The following is a 17,594-nucleotide window of genomic DNA, read 5'->3' as shown; positions in this document are numbered from 1 at the left end:
TGCAATATGTTCACGTCTGCATGCAAACTGGCAAGGATCAGTTAACAGGAAACTACCGGTATATAACTACATTAACCACAGTCACCACATCATAATGACATAAGTAATTGCTGTACAGCTACAACTAATAATAATATACAATTCCAATGGATCATTAAATTATTGTTATTTAAATTGCTGACCCAGAATCCAAATTGTTGTCTCAATACTGTGATCAAAATTTTAAATCTGAAAGAAAGAGCCATTTCTTACATTTTGAGAAGTTGAACCCACAAATCCTGTGCAATCCCCCACCCCAAGATACATGACCTAAAATAGTCACTGAAACGGTCAAGGCTTTTGACTACAACCCAGTCCGATGATGTCATAGCAGGTGTTTTCCCCATCAATGGTTCAATGCAACACTCACCTCGCTTTGATTTCCCTAACCACCTTGGGGTGGTTTTTGATCCTACATTGTCCTTTGACCTCCACATTAGAGATATTTTGAGGACTGTTTTCTTCCATCTGAGAAATATCGTGAAGATTCATCCCATCCAGTCTATGGCTGATGCTGAGACCCTGATTCATGCATTTGTCTCTTCAAGATTGGATTATTGCAAAGTTTTATTTTCTAGGTTGCCGCAGTCCAGTATTAGGGGTCTCCAATTAGTTCAAAATGCTGCTGCCAGACTTTTGACATGAAGCAGAAAATTTGACATTACTCCCATTTTGGCGTCTCTTCACTAGCTTCCTGTCTCTGTGAGATCAGATTTTAAGATTCTGTTACTAACCTAGAAAATTGTTCACAGATTGGCACCATCCTATATGGCTGATCTACTTAAACCCTACATACTGGCCCGGGCTTTGCGTTCACAGGACACAGGCTTACTTTGTGTCCCTAGGGTGAATAAAAAGTCTGCGGGAAATAGTGCCTTCTCTTATCATGCCCCGGTCCTGTGAAATGATCTCCCTGCGTTAGTGAGGCAGTCAGACTCTGTTGAGACTTTTAAGTCACGACTGAAGTCGCATTTGTTTTCTATTTTATATGATTAACATATTGTTTTACTATGTTTTTTATTCTTTTTGCTTTTTTATTATGCTTTTAATCTTTTAATTACACTCTTTGATCTTTTGGTTTAATTTGTTGTTTTTTTGTCAAGAGCCTTGAGGTGACGCTGTCGTGATTTGGCGCTCTATAAGTTCAATAAATTAAATTGAATTGAACCTGCATGGAGCCATAATTACAACATTCCTGAAATATCTCACACTGCTTTCCGCTCCAGTACCGATTTACCCTGACACTCTCCCAGCCTGGAGACACACACATCTCCTTCAGCAAACACTCCAGATCAAGGATGGGCAGCCATGTGTCATGAAAGGCTCAGAGTCTGCAGGTTTTAATTCCACCCCATCATCTCAACACGTGTGTACTGGTAACCACGCAAACACTGCAGGGAACGCACTGCTCTGAAGACCCTGAAATCATGGCATATGATTGTACAGCACAGATGAGTCATCTTGAGCTAAATTACATATTTTGAGCTACATGTCCTCTGATAACATTGTATTATGGAGTGAATTTTGATGGCAACATTCTGTGACTTCCTCTTGGCCTGAAAGTGACTCTGACTTTTAATCGCTGCACTCTTCCAAAGTAAATATGAAAAGACTCAAATAATCCCAGAAAGAAAGGAAAAAGTTCAGACTGCAAAATGATTTCTGGGACTTCTCTGAATTCAATTCGAAAGGAGGGACTGGCATCAGACACAACGGATCCACATTAGGTATCATTTCTCCAAGTCAAAAAGCTGTTTATTCAATAACAAAATGATGCCGGCAACATTACAGCTGACATTCCAGAAAGCGCTTTTTCATCAATAAAAGGGTTTATATTTATAGCATTGTGTCATCTACACAAAGAATGACCTCAATGGCCACCACACAGAGTTATACACAGATCTAATAAGCAGTTTTTATGGACTTAATTAGCACTTGGCACCGGACGCAATGGCTTTCAAAACCTAACTGAATGTCTTCAGATTTTCGGTTGATTGGACAAAACATGAACATACCTCACAATGTGATGGCCACATTTTAAAAAACATTTTCAGACATTTTATACAGTAAACAATAGACTTAGACAACAATTCATTGACTGTTAAATTAACTGCCAACTATTATGGTAATAGACTAATCTTTTGTGGGTCTTTTTTGTAATGTTATAATTCTCCAATTTCAGCTTCTTAAATATGAATATTTTCTGATTTATTTGCTTCTCACTGACAAGGTCAATGTCTCTGTCTTGTCAATAAAAACAAGACAATTGAGGACGTTGAGGTGGGCTTTGAGAAAAGCTGATGAATATTTTGGACAATTTTCTGTGTTTTTCTGTTTACATGTGGTCTTGCGACAGACTGGTTATCTGTCCAGAGTGTACCAGGCTCCAGTTCCCGCGCGATTCTTAATTAGAGTAAGTGGGCACAGAAAATGAATGAATGAATGAATTAACCTTGTTGGAGTGTTCATGTCAGAGTGTGCTGTTGATATTTGTTTGTATGATGCAGATGTGATCATTCTCTATATTCCAAGAGGTGCTTCATTTGTGACCTTTAAAATTGATTTATTTTAAAAAGTTATAGTACATCTCCCCCATGACCTGATCCCGGATAAGCCATTGAAGATTTATGTACATATAGTACATCTCTGTAAAACTCAACCATTTCTCTAAAATATTAGGCACAGTCATAGTTTGTCTAAAAAGCTCCATAAATAAAGTAGAGTAAGTTACTGTCATCATTATCTTTTTATGAATATCATTATTACCACTGCTGTTTTAAAACCAGGGCAAACTTTAGTAACGCAGTTGGACATACCTTCAAACTTTGTTGTGGTTTGTGTATTACCTGTATTGTGAATGGAGCATCATTCGGAGCTATGAGTCACCTAATGGTGCATACAGCCTCACTTACTTTTCTATAAGAATATTCTCACTCAGTTTTCCATCTCTGCTTCTTGTTACACAGCACTTTTATTGACCTCAACTGAGTCCAAGCCCCCTACGTGGATCACCTCTGGAGTAGGGCTGCAGCTATCGATTATTTTAGTAATCGAGTATTCTACTGATTATTCTGACGATTAATCGAGTAATCGGATAAAAAGTATTTCTGCATTTTTAAACAACAACACTGCGCCAAAGTGTTGGCATTTTGCTGAAATGGCGATGGGATGTGGCTTTCTGTTTTGTTTTCTCCAACTTGTAAAATGTAACCATTTTTATTTTTATTTATTTATTTTTTTTAAGGTTGATGGACTGGTTCCCTGTGTGATTTTTTTTCCCCCCTCTTTCTCTGCAATTCAGCAGTTGCATTTCAGCTGGAGGTTGAACATGCAGCCTCGCAGTCAGTTTTTTAATTATTAATTTATTTAAGTTACCGTGTTTGTGAAGTGTTGTGTGTTGCCCAAAAAAGCAAAAATTAAAAAGTCACTCAGTGTGAGTCTGAGGGAAACACAAGAAAGAGTGGACTTCTGCTGTTTGTCAATGTAGCCGGGGACAGAGCAGTGACTCGCCCAGTCTGAGAGCCCCTCACACTAGGCAGACAGCAGCCGGCCACCGGGTCAATAGTCCCTCACCACGTAGAGCAGACCGTGTGTTTTTTAAAGACAGACAAACACACTGCTTCGCTTTAAATGCACAGTAAGTCTATTTCAGATGATCAGTGTGGACCATCTTTCTCTTGGAAAGCGGTAGCTATCGTTGCTAATTCGATTAGCTGTTATGCTCACGGTCTTCTTGTTTTTTATTTTTTCTGCGGACGTTGCAGCGCCACACACAGACCTGGCATATGTACTACAACGTTAAACGAAGCTCCGAGGCACAGAATTTGCCTCGAACATTTTTTGTAATCGAATTATTCGAGTTACTCGAGTAATCGTTTCAGCCCTACTCTGGAGCTCCGTCGGGGGTGCTGCATCTTTGGATGACCCAAAAGTCTGTGTTTGGCATCCAGTTTTACATGCTGAGCATGGAAAAATTTAATCTGAGGCCTTGCTCTCACTGCCTCCGATGCGCTGACCGAGTCTGTGGGCTCGGTAAATGCAGCAGCGGGCCACTCACACCGCCATCCCCCGTCTGCTGTGCAGAGCTGCAGCCAACTCCGGCAACACGTCCAGAGACTACGCTCGCTGTTTTATGCGGAGCGCTTCGGCAGCCCGTAATTATAGACTTCTTACAGAAAAATCCGCAGTGCCGCAGGGTCTCGATAACCGCAGCCGCAGAGCTCCGTGGCCACTGAGAAAGGTTTGTATCTTTTTTTAATGACTTGGATTCTCTGCGGGTCCCGCATCCGTACCCCGCAACAGTAACACCAGAGGCGGTGTGAGCGAGGGGGGAGACTATATCAAAGGCTGAGTACGAGTTAGTTGAGTGCATACCAAGTTTGACTAGAGTTACTCACAGTTGCACCAGGCAGTGATGAGCTTAGTGTAGGCTAAGCTGCAAGGACTCCCACTGAGTTTAGTGGGTGGTGGGGGGTACTTTTCCAAACTTTTGTCAAATGGTGTGCTGCTCAGGAGGCACTGCAGCCAAATGCAGTCAGGCAAGAGTTTGTGGGGGATCAGCCGAGTCCTTATGCGGCCCATTACGATGTGAAATGGGGCCAAATCTTGGCCAGGTGTGACAGCTGCCTTGCTGTGGCAGAACAACACTCTACATCAGGGGTGGGCAATCATGTGCCATAAAGGGCCAAGACATTGCAGGTTTTCCTTGCTACCAATCACCTTCGCAGGTGATTTCATTAATGTTCAGGTGTCTCAGCAGGTGATTTCATTGATGACCAGGTGTTTATGTGCAGGGGAGAAGCTCATCAGCAACCCACCTGGTGAGGTGATTGGTTGCAAGGAAAACCTGCAGTGTCTCAGCCCTCACTGCCCACCCCTGCTCTACATCATCCAAAAAGCCTCAGCGTTGTTTGAGTACTGAAACATTCTCTTCTTTGCATCAACAAGAAGTGACGCAGAAGTGCAACAAAGAAAATCAAATGCTTTATAACATGCTTAAGCAAATTTTCCCGTTACAGTTACGCAGGCATTTACAAATTTTAAATCCAATGTAAATTTCAAAAAGATACACTGGACCAATCAGTATGCCACCAATCATCCGGTCAGAGTGTGAACGAACCTAGAAACAGACTGCAATAATGTGGTTTGATGCTCTTTTAATCGTAATGTGGTCAGCATCACAGACAGCTACATTCACACCCCACCCCCAAAGATGATGCAGGCTGAATACACCAGCTATCAGTGTAGGGGGATGGGTGACTCACATCCTCCCTCACACCCACACTTTCTTCATCCAAGTCTCCATTTAATCCAAATATACAACTACAGCAGCATGTGTGACCTTGTGCATGTACGAAAACAGGCCAACTCAGTGGTACCGTATTCATGCTGCACCAGCCCTGTGGATTCAGCATCCTGGATGCAGGATCCTGAACTCATCGCAGCATCCCAGTGGTACCCAAATGACAGGCCATCATAAAGAAACGGCTGAGATGCGCCACCTAAAGAAACCAGAAGATCAGCACCAGGCTTTGTTTGTTGTCCATGGTTTTTTCCCCCAAAGGCAAAGACTGTGATTTATCAGCTGGAGCCTCCATGATGGCTGGCACCGCCTTTGCATCCTCCCAACACCAAACATCAACCTCCTCCTCCTCCAGAGGAGGAAAACGTGAAACATTCAATGAAGACGACATGTGCAGGAGAAATAATATCAGATGACGTCATTTTCAGCAGGTTTCGGGTGGTTTGCTAACCGTTTTCATTCATTTAAGGTCAACAAAGCTAGCGAGTAGAAAACCGCGTTAGCCTAACACTTTTTTTAAACATTATCCTGCAAAGGTGCCAGATTTTCCTGCCACAAGCACGTTTTATTTGACGTCCACGGAAAGCAGCAGTGTACAGGTTTGTTTGTTTGGTTTTTTTTTACCTTTGTGTAGAGTTCCGACGCTGCCATGACGGCTCCGGCGCCGCGTCGTTCCTCCGCTGCGGGATAAAAACACTCCGGCACGTTTCCACGCGTGGCAGCGCTCGGCGCGTGCTCTCATGAAGCGCGGAACTCACGTCACTCTGTGGAGACTCAGGTGGAAGAGGAGGTTCTTGTTGCCATGATAATAACCTGACCAAAAAGAAAAAAGAAAAGGGGGGGAAAAAAAGCTCCAAACTGACTAAGCGCTGTGTGAGACTCACTTGGCATTCTGGGTATGAGTCAGCCAAACCACAGGAAATGGCGCCACTCAGTGGTCGACACATTACATTACAGGAAGAAAAGAAAATAGCCAACACTCAGCCATAAGTATAAAATAAATATTAATATACCAGCTTACATTTTAAGTATCTACCGCATATTTCATTTCGTTTTTTGTACTTTCTTGTTTTATTGATTTTACTTATTGCTTATTGTCATTTTGAATCTTTAATCATTTTGAACCACAATGGAAAAAGTGGAAACATACTTCATGTATTATCCTCGGTAATCATTCACACATGTATTTTGTATTATTTACATATAAATTAATTTATTTTACATGTACAATTTTTTTAGCCAATAAATCCATACCATATAAATAAAAATAGAAACAATTTAAAAAAAAAAAAGATTTTTGTTGGTAATTTTCAAATATTTGAAATGCCACCAGAAGGTGCTGCAAACTGCATTTTAGGCCGATTCTTTGAACGTTTTAATTGTATACAAACTATGGATTGCACACGTACACTCACACTCCGGTAAAGTTAGAAAGATAATGAATTGAATTGAATTTATTTATCCGGCATACAACTGAACAACAAAGGCAATAACAAAACATAAAAGAAACAACGTACGAAAACCCGTGTGGCCGAAAGGGTGAAGGCAGAAGCAAAGCTTATAAGCACCCTCCCCTTATACCATTAAAAATAAAGAATGTATATATACACATATACATATATACACATACATACATATACATACACACACACACACACCTACACATATCGTCATAACTGTACAAGAAAAGGGAGAAAAGGAAAAAAGTGCATAAACAATTTAACTTAATCACAAAATGTCAAAACAACCACCAAACAAGTAAGAGTGAACAGTGACAAAATGTAAACCTAATCCTTCAACCTATAACGGGTAAATATATTCTTTTTGTAAAGCCTTTTAAAACCAACCAATGTACCAAGTATTTTAATATTATCAGGACAATTATTCCAAATATTAACACCCCTGAAGGAAACACAATGACTTAACAGTAGTACGGATCTTCAATTTCTCAAATAATAATGTTCCTCTCAAACAGTAGCTGGAGTCTCTCATTTTAAACAGATTCTGGACATGTAGAGGCAAAAGCTTATTTTTAACTTTATACATAATCTGTATTGTAATATAATCAACCAAGTCCCAGAATTTTAAAATTTGCAGACAAGCAAATAACGAATTTGTTGGCTCTCGATATGGTTTATATTCACAGATTCGAAGTGCACGGCTCAGTAATTCTTAAGAGACACGTTGCAGAAAAACAAACACTAGTTTCTAAGCCCAGGAAGGCAGACAACGAGCTACAACCTTATTCTTATCCATACTCGTATGACGGTCCTCATAGCTGGAAAAATAACAATCTGAAAAAGCAGGCGGCAGAGAAACGGAAGCGTCTACGAAGTGCAAAAAAGAAAAAAGAAAAAGAAAAAAAAAAAATACCACAAAAATATTCAATAAATTCATTGTAAAAAGGTGTGGTGCCACCAAATTCAGTGAACACATCAGTGGTCTCCTGCTTGTTATACTACACTGCTTAGTTTGGAAAAGTGTCATTATGGAAAAACTTTGGAGAATTTTTTTATTTTTTAAATTTTCAATAGCATCAATGTTACAAGGTGTGATGTCATGAAATTCACTGCACACAACAGTGGTGTTCTGCTGGTTATTCTACAGCACTCAGTTTGGAAAAAGGTAACTATTTAAAAAAAAATGTTTTAAATACTTAAGTTTTTGCCACACACATATCCTTCTGCTCCCCCCACCCACAAAGCCCTCCCACCCCAAAACAACACAAATAAACTAAAGAGCGGGGGAATTTTCAATAGCATCAATGTTATAAGGTGCAGTGTCACCAAATTCACTGCAGACATCAGTGCTGTCCTGATTATACTACAGGACTCGGTTTGTAAAAAAAAAAAAAAAAAAAACTAATTTTATAAAATTTTGAAGAATTTTTTTATTGTTTGTGTTATTTTGGGGTGGGAGGAGCAGACGGATGTGTATTGTGTTCTGTTTCTTGTTAAATGGAAAGTTAGAGTATTTAAAAAAAAAAAAAAAAAACTTAGATTTTTTTAAATTACATTTTTCCCAAACTGAGTGCTGTAGTGTAACCAGCAGAACACCAGTGTTGTGCCCAAGGATTCAACAAAAATACAGTCATTATCAGATTAGGGGTGAGGTGTCAAAAACTGCAGGAGTGGAGAAGGTTACAACTAATACAAACTAACCCTGAACGCAGGGTGTGGGGGGAAAACAGTGAAGCAGAAAGTACAAACGAGACAAAATTTGGATGATCAGTATTATACATAGCATCATGAAATAAGAAGCAGGAGCAACAAACAAGGGACCAGCAAAGACTAATTCATAATGTGACCTTATATAACCATGAACTAATGAGGCACACCTGAACTGATTACACAACAAGAACAGGTAAAAGGAGAACACAAGAGTGCAGCAGAGAGCAGACTTCTATGTGAAAAGAAATACAACACTTGACCCTAAGTCATAACCTGAACACACCAGAGAAAGGAACTGCAACAATCAAGTGAAACCTGAAGGACTGTTAACACAGGGGGGGGAATGCCACAAAGACCTAACAGACTAAAGGGGGACAGACCTGAACAAACACCAAAAAAATAACCCATCACAGATGGCTACATGACAGTACCTGTCCTCCTGGGCCCACGGTGGAGTCTGCAGTCTCAGCAAGTGTGCTCTTGAGCACGTCCAAACTGGGTCAACGTAAGCCATAGTGAGCACAAATACCTTGTTCATCATTGCCATTTCCCTCTAAACACTGGCTGACCCCTGGACTAGAAGATTCAAGATCTGGTGTAGATACCCCTGTAAATCTCAGAGGATATAGATTCATTTTCTGTAAACTGACTCATTTGTTCGGGAAAGTACGGAGGCTCTTTTACACTTATACTTTGCTCATTACTGTCACTGACATCTAAACATTGACGAGTACATGACAAACCAGTTCTGTTACCATCTTAGTTCAGAGAAGTGGTGCTGAGAGTCAACAAGGGAAACAAACGCTTGCATATGAGCTACTGTGCTTCAAGCCAGATCCGAAATGATTAAACTTACTTGGCTCTACTGTCATGAGATTCATTACATTGACTAAAACTTGGTCTGGTATGGACTGGATCTTGAGAAGCATTAGATCTTACTGTATTGTCAAAAGAACCAATATTTGGAATTGGACCTGGTGCAATCGGGATCTGGGGCTATATCAGCCCAATCAGAATCATCAGAAGGATGAATATTTTGACTGGGATCGGCACTGGTACCCGTGGCGTCTTGGGAAATAGACCAATCTGTATCATCAGGAGAATAAGTGCTGTGAGAGATGGAATGGTGTGAGCAGGATCCTGAGATGTAGTAGACCTTTCTGTTTGAGCCTGTTTGTCCAGGCCTGTCCCCCAGGTCCGGACTCTGCAGACAACAGGACCCAGAGTGATTACCATTACTTCCCTTCAAATTGTCTTCGAAACTGCTTAGGTCTCTGTCACCAGTCACTACATGACCACCATACCCTGGCTTAGAGGATACCATGTCTGTTTTGTCTAAAAGAACCTCCTCAACTGTGAGGAGGTGAGGCCTCGTGGCAATACAAGTTACTGCAGGATCAAAGAAGCTAGCTTGAGGAGGGACGGCTCGCTCCTCCATGACGTCCTCAGGGGATGGGATAGGATTTCTCTCAGTGATGTCACTGGAGGCAGCGTGGGCGTTTCCTGCTTCCTCATCGGAGCTGCTGGGCTCACTGACAGATCTGTAAAGAAAGTCACAATCATTATAGGTGATCCCCACCCTGAAGCCTAGAGACGGCTCCACAAGAGAACCGGGCTTCTCCTTCTGAGCTGGCTCAGAGGAAGGGACGAGAGAGGCATTGGCTATCGTGGTTCCTCACTGGAAGTCTCCTCTGACAACCTCAGTGTGGCTCCACTTCCTTGTCAGAGGACCCCTACTTGAGCCGCTGTCGCCGTGCGCCGAGACATGACTGGGCTGGCACAAGTGAAGATGAAGCCGAGGAGAACGAAGTGACTGTGTGGAGCGGCTGGAGGCTCTTTGGGCATGCATGACACCTGGCAGCCCAGCTTACAATAAAACACTTTGGGATCCCAGGCCCAGTCTGGGGGGGGTTAATGCTTTCCAATACTTTTCCCACAGAAGACAGTAGCATGGGTGCTAACCACCATTTCGGCAGTAGCCAGGAATCGCTTCTTCATGTTCTTATAGTTTGTACCATGGAAGGAATTGTAGCAGAAGAATTGTTCACAAAACGTTTCAAAGACTAGGAAGCCCAGAATGCTACCTGCAGGACCCATATTCTGACCGGTCATCTCAGGCGTGAGTGAAACCTGTGGAGAACTGGCCAGTGCTGCTGAGTGCGATGGTGTGGAAGGCCCTGGTGATGACGACGGGACTGAACTGCACTGAAGACCCTGGGAGGTGTGGCTATCGGCCCCCAGTCTGCTGGAAGGCTGAGCTAGATGGCAAGAGGTAGCTGTGGATGGCATAGGAATGGGAGGAGTGAAAAGAAAAGTTTGAGTCATCTGAGTCTACTTCCTGAGCTGATAAAATAGTCCTCGGGGCTCCTCACCCAATCAGGAAGACTCCCCCTCTCAAACAAAGCCCCTACAAGTGCAAAGTCTGGAACTAAGTCCACAGTCCATCTATTCTGCACCACCAGATCCAGTGCTTGTTCCAAAAAATTAGTTTTCTGGCTCGGGGAGTAGCAGCAATGATAATTAAACAAATAATTCAATTCAGAAAAGAAAAAAAAACAAAAACAGCCTTAAGCTTAGTGCTGGGTTCTGGTTTGGCTGGTCCATTTTGTCAGGATTCAGAGCCAAGTATTTAGCAAAACAGAACCCAAATGCAAGACAACCAAAACACAGGAGGTGAATTAAAAAACAAAAAAAAGACAACTTTTACTACACAGTCTAAGGATTCAAAACAAAAATACTGTCTTCGTCCAATAGGGGTGTGGTATCTAACACACAGCAGGAGTGGGGAAAGTTACAACTAATACAAACTAACCCTGAACATATTAACTAACAAACTTAAAGAATTTCGATGATCAGTATTACACATACCACCATGAAATAAGACTGCAACAATCAAGTGAAACCTGAAGGACTGTTAACACGGGGGGAATGCCACAAAGACCTAACAGACTAAAGGGGGACAGACCTGAACAAACACCAAAAAAATAACCCATCACAGATAGCTACATGACAGTACCTGTCCTCCTGGGCCCACGGTGGAGTCTGCAGTCTCAGCAAGTGTGCTCTTGAGCACGTCCAAACTGGGTCAATGTAAGCCATAGTGAGCACAAATACCTTGTTCATCATTGCCATTTCCCTCTAAACATTGGCTGACCCCTGGACTAGAAGATTCAAGATCTGGTGTAGATACCCCTGTAAATCTCAGAGGATATAGATTAATTTTCTGTAAACTGACTCATTTGTTCGGGAAAGTACGGAGGCTCTTTTACACTTATACTTTGCTCATTACTGTCACTGACATCTAAACATTGACGAGTACATGACAAACCAGTTCTGTTACCATCTTAGTTCAGAGAAGTGGTGCTGAGAGTCAACAAGGGAAACAAACGCTTGCATATGAGCTACTGTGCTTCAAGCCAGATCCGAAATGATTAAACTTACTTGGCTCTACTGTCATGAGATTCATTACATTGACTAAAACTTGGTCTGGTATGGACTGGATCTTGAGAAGCATTAGATCTTACTGTATTGTCAAAAGAACCAATATTTGGAATTGGACCTGGTGCAATCGGGATCTGGGGCTATATCAGCCCAATCGGAATCATCAGAAGGATGAATATTTTGACTGGGATCGGCACTGGTACCCGTGGCGTCTTGGGAAATAGACCAATCTGTATCATCAGGAGAATAAGTGCTGTGAGAGACGGAATGGTGTGAGCAGGATCCTGAGATGTAGTAGACCTTTCTGTTTGAGCCTGTTTGTCCAGGCCTGTCCCCCAGGTCCGGACTCTGCAGACAACAGGACCCAGAGTGATTACCATTACTTCCCTTCAAATTGTCTTCGAAACTGCTTAGGTCTCTGTCACCAGTCACTACATGACCACCACACCCTGGCTTAGAGGATACCATGTCTGTTTTGTCTAAAAGAACCTCCTCAACTGTGAGGAGGTGAGGCCTCGTGGCAATACAAGTTACTGCAGGATCAAAGAAGCTAGCTGGAGGAGGGATGGCTCGCTCCTCCATGACGTCCTTAGGGGATGGGATAGGATTTCTCTCAGTGATGTCACTGGAGGCAGCGTGGGCGTTTCCTGCTTCCTCATCAGAGCTGCTGGGCTCACTGAGAGACCTGTAAAGAAAGTCACAATCATTATAGGTGATCCCCACCCTGAAGCCTAGAGACGGCTCCACAAGAGAACCGGGCTTCTCCTTCTGAGCTGGCTCAGAGGAAGGGACGAGAGAGGCATTGGCTATCGTGGTTCCTCACTGGAAGTCTCCTCTGACAACCTCAGTGTGGCTCCACTTCCTTGTCAGAGGACCCCTACTTGAGCCGCTGTCGCCGTGCGCCGAGACATGACTGGGCTGGCACAAGTGAAGATGAAGCCGAGGAGAGCGAAGTGACTGTGTGGAGCGGCTGGAGGCTCTTTGGGCATGCATGACACCTGGCAGCCCAGCTTACAATAAAACACTTTGGGAACCCAGGCCCAGTCTGGGGGGGTAATGCTTTCCAATACTTTTCCCACAGAAGACAGTAGCATGGGTGCTAACCACCATTTCGGCAGTAGCCAGGAATCGCTTCTTCATGTTCTTATAGTTTGTACCATGGAAGGAATTGTAGCAGAAGAATTGTTCACAAAACGTTTCAAAGACTAGGAAGCCCAGAAAGCTACCTGCAGGACCCATATTCTGACCGGTCATCTCAGGCGTGAGTGAAACCTGTGGAGAACTGGCCAGTGCTGCTGAGTGCGATGGTGTGGAAGGCCCTGGTGATGACGACAGGACTGAACTGCACTGAAGACCCTGGGAGGTGTGGCTATCGGCCCCCGGTCTGCTGGAAGGCTGAGCTAGATGGCAAGAGGTAGCTGTGGATGGCATAGGAATGGGAGGAGTGAACAGAAAAGTTTGAGTCATCTGAGTCTACTTCCTGAGCTGATAAAATAGTCCTCGGGGCTCCTCACCCAATCAGGAAGACTCCCCCTCTCAAACAAAGCCCCTACAAGTGCAAAGTCTGGAACTAAGTCCACAGTCCATCTATTCTGCACCACCAGATCCAGTGCTTGTTCCAAAAAATTAGTTTTCTGGCTCGGGGAGTAGCAGCAATGATAATTAAACAAATAATTCAATTCAGAAAAGAAAAAAAAAACAAAAACAGCCTTAAGCTTAGTGCTGGGTTCTGATTTGGCTGGTCCATTTTGTCAGGATTCAGAGCCAAGTATTTAGCAAAACAGAACCCAAATGCAAGACAGCCAAAACACAGGAGGTGAATTAAAAAAAAAAAAAAAAAAAAGACAACTTTTACTACACAGTCTAAGGATTCAAAACAAAAATACTGTCTTCGTCCAATAGGGGTGTGGTATCTAACACACAGCAGGAGTGGGGAAAGTTACAACTAATACAAACTAACCCTGAACATATTAACTAACAAACTTAAATAATTTCGATGATCAGTATTACACATACCACCATGAAATAAGACGCATGAGCAACAAACAATGGCCCAGCAAAGACTAACTCAAAATGTGACCTTATATAATCAGCTAACTAATGAGGCACACCTGAACTGATTACACAACAAGAACAGGTACTGACAAAAGGAGAACACAACAGTGTAGCAGAGCAGACGTCCATAAGGCAGTGACTGAAACATGAAATAATAAAACAGACCACAAGAATGCAGCAGAGAGCAGACTTCCATGTGAAAAGAAATGCACTTGACCCCAAGTCATAACCTGAACACACGAGAGAAAGGAACTGCAACAATCAAGTGCAACCTGAAGGACTGTTAACACAGGAAAAAAAAAAAAAAACACCACAAAGGCATAGCATACTAAAAAGGGTAAGAGACCTGAACAAACACCAAAAATAACCCATCATAGATGACTACATGACAGTAGTATAATCAGGACACCACTGTTGTGTGCAGTAAATTTTGCATCACTACACCTTATGACATTGATGCTAATGAAAATTAAAACAATGAAAAATTCTCCAGAATTTTTTAAAAATGACTTTTTTATAAACCGAGTGCTGCAGTATAATCAGCAGGACACCATTGATGTGTGCAGTGAACTTGGTGACACCACACCTCACAACACTGATGCTAATGAAAATTAAAACAATGAAAAATTCTCTGATCAATGTCATTTTTCCAGCTCCAAGGACGGCTCATGTGGATAAAAATAAGGTTGTAACTTGTTGTCTATCTCCTTGGGGTTAGAAAGTATTGTTTGTTTTCCTACGTGTCTCTTAAGATTTATTTAGCCGTGAACTTTGAATCACACACACACACACTCATCTTCAACCGCTTAGCCAAGATTGGGCCGTGTGGGGCTGGAGCTGTTTGTCTGAATATGCACCATATTAGGCTTATTAGTTTATTTCTGTCGCACCTCTGTATCTTGAATGCATGGAAGCTTTATATGAAATTAAAAGACATAATCCAAATACTGGAAGTGTACAACAGTATGCATGACCCCAACAGTCACCACCCTTTGAGGTATTTTGTAGTGGGGATCACTTGGAACAGCCCTTGGACATGATGGAGAAGGAGCTACAGAAGTTTAAACAATAGTTTGATTAAAAACAAATTATCGCTCCACTTTGGTAAAAACAAAGTGTATCATATTTGGAAACAAGTCCAGGAATTCCTGCAGAAATTTATCATTAGATGATATTGAAATTGAAACTGTAACTGATACAAAATTTCTTGGTGTTGTTATTGATGATAAACTGTGCTGGAAAACGCATATTAATTTTGTTAAATCTAAAATGTCAAAAGCCATTACAATTTTGCATAAAGCCAGAGATTTCATTTCCCAACACTCATTAACTATTTTAATATCATTCATTGCTCGTTCCATGTATGACCTACTGCATTGAGGTATGGGGAAATACATATAAAACTAATACTAATCCAATATTTTTGTTGCAAAAGAAACCTGTAACAATTATTTGTAACAAATATCGCGAGCCAACGAATCCATTGTTTGCTTGTTTACATTTTCTAAAATTGGTTGACTACCACACAAATTACGTATAAAGTTAAAAATAAACTGCTGCCACAACATGTCCAGGATCTGTTTAAACTGAGGAACTCCAGTTATAACTTGATAGGAATTTTGTTTTTTGAGAAATTGAAGATCCGAACTACTGCAGAGTCACTGTGTCTCTGTTAAAGGGGTTAACACCTGGAACAACTGTCCTGACAACATTAAAGTACTTGGTACTTTGCCAGGCTTTAGGAGGCATTGCAAGAATTATAAAATTTCTTGTTATAGTTGAAGACTTGGGTGTATTGTTTTTGTTATTGCTTCTGGGATTGTGTGTTGTGTGACAGTATTTATCTGGTAGCATTCTGAAAATTGTGTTTATGGTTGCATGCTTGTATAAATGTGTGTATAATTCTTATTTTTAGTATAAGGGGTGGGCATTTATAAGCTTTGCTTCTCTCCTCACCCTCTTGGCCACACAGGATCTTTGTAAAGTTGTTTTATTCTATGTTTTTTGTTTTTGCACTGTGTGCCGACTGCTGAATAAATTCATTCATTCATTCAGGTCACTGGTATAGACTTTTATTGCAGCAGATAACAGAATATTTGCAGAGGAATTCTTCAAATCCGATTACAAGCACCAAAGTTTGACTGTGTATAACTTTTGGTGCATATTTTAGAAAAATAACGTTAGCCATTTGAATTTTCAATAGGGGGCCAAGTAGGGGTCAATTGAAGAATTGCATAGGGGTCAAAAAAAATGTTCCAATCATATTGAAAGCTATACCACATTATGTGTCTGATCACAAAGATTCCAAAAAGGTATAGTTTGGATTATCTGTGACTGAATGTTCTGGAGTTATGGGATAAAAACAGCAAGCATGGCGGCAAAGGTCACTTGCAGTTTGTACAGGGGTCAAAAGTTAAAGTTGCTCCAATTATGATAAAACATGATGCAAATTATTTGTTGAGTTAGTAGGATTTTAAAAAGGCATAATTTGCACCATGTGTCATGCTTAGTTATCATGTTACAGAGTAACATATGTCACATGTCATAGAATCCAATGGACGTCGACATTGTTTGACCTTTACTTTGGAGACCAAACATTCAACACAGTAAGAACTATTCCATTTGTTAGTTCATATTAGTTCAACCAATTTGCACCATGTTTTACCAAAACTGGAGCAACTTTAACTTTTGACCCCTGTGCAAACTGAAACTGACCTTTGTCACCATTCTTGCTGTTTTTACCCCATAACTCCAGAACATTTAGTTATACATAGTGTTATGTTTCGGACGCGGTCAGAACACCGACCCAGCGTTTGAAAGGAGCCAGCATAAAATAAGCAGAGCACGGTTCAAAAGATAACAGAATTTAATAAACATAACAGTGTAGTGATAAACAACCAAAAATGTCCGCGGTCTGGTGAGGTGAAAACACGGCGCGCTCTCAACAGCACAAACGGTCCGGAGCCACAGCAATTCGGACCCAGGGACCCCGCCGACACCCCCCAGGTGGCCGCGACAAACCGAGTCTGTGAAGAAAGAAAACATGAGGTGAGTCCAACTCCACACAGAGAGACACAACTCAAAGGTGCACGCAATCAGCAAACACTTCCTGGCTTAAATCTATACATCAGCTTCTCACCCTGCAGGCACGGAACAACCCAGTTCAAATCTCCACTGCAGCAGAAGCTGATTAGACAATTAGCATAACGTGACAGCTCACTAACACAAGCTGTGAGGGACACCAAATCCACTGTCATTACTTCATAAAAGTCACCAAAACCAAATTACCTCAGGAAGTGTGCTGAAGAGCGTGAGACCTCACCCAATCCTCCTTCACAGACTGTGGCGTCAAACCTGGAGCGGTCTCTGTGTCCGTGATGGTGAGATTGTTCTCCTGACGTCGATCTCACACGTCTGCTCACAAGGTCGAGTCTCTGGCAATCACACACTGTGCATTCAAGGTTCAAATGCAGCAATCTCTGATCAAGACAAAATACACCACAGCTGTGAGTCCTGATGACCTGCATGTGAAAACAAGCCTCAGGTGTTCAGGGTGAGGTCCTGATGCTCAGCCACTCAGTCCTAAC

At 41.8% G+C, this 17,594-nt stretch overlaps 1 protein-coding gene across 3 annotated transcripts in view; it reads right to left on the bottom strand.

Moving 5' to 3' along the window:
* myo5aa (myosin VAa) overlaps window positions 1-6,171 on the bottom strand; it is a 208,208-nt gene extending 202,037 nt beyond the window's left edge. For all 3 annotated transcript variants that reach the window (XM_034186870.1, XM_034186852.1, XM_034186861.1), the window contains exon 1: window positions 5,966-6,171. In XM_034186870.1, coding sequence (XP_034042761.1) covers window positions 5,966-5,992 — 27 coding nt within the window. In that variant the 5' untranslated portion in view covers window positions 5,993-6,171. The remainder of the gene's footprint in view (window positions 1-5,965) is intronic.
* Between the last annotated feature and the right edge of the window lie 11,423 nt (window positions 6,172-17,594).

The sequence above is a fragment of the Thalassophryne amazonica genome, chromosome 2 (genome assembly GCF_902500255.1).
Source record: "Thalassophryne amazonica chromosome 2, fThaAma1.1, whole genome shotgun sequence".
NCBI classification, from domain to species: Eukaryota; Metazoa; Chordata; class Actinopteri; order Batrachoidiformes; family Batrachoididae; genus Thalassophryne; species Thalassophryne amazonica.
The sequence above is the reverse complement of the archived record's forward strand: the minus strand, read 5'-3'. Positions and strand labels throughout refer to the sequence as shown.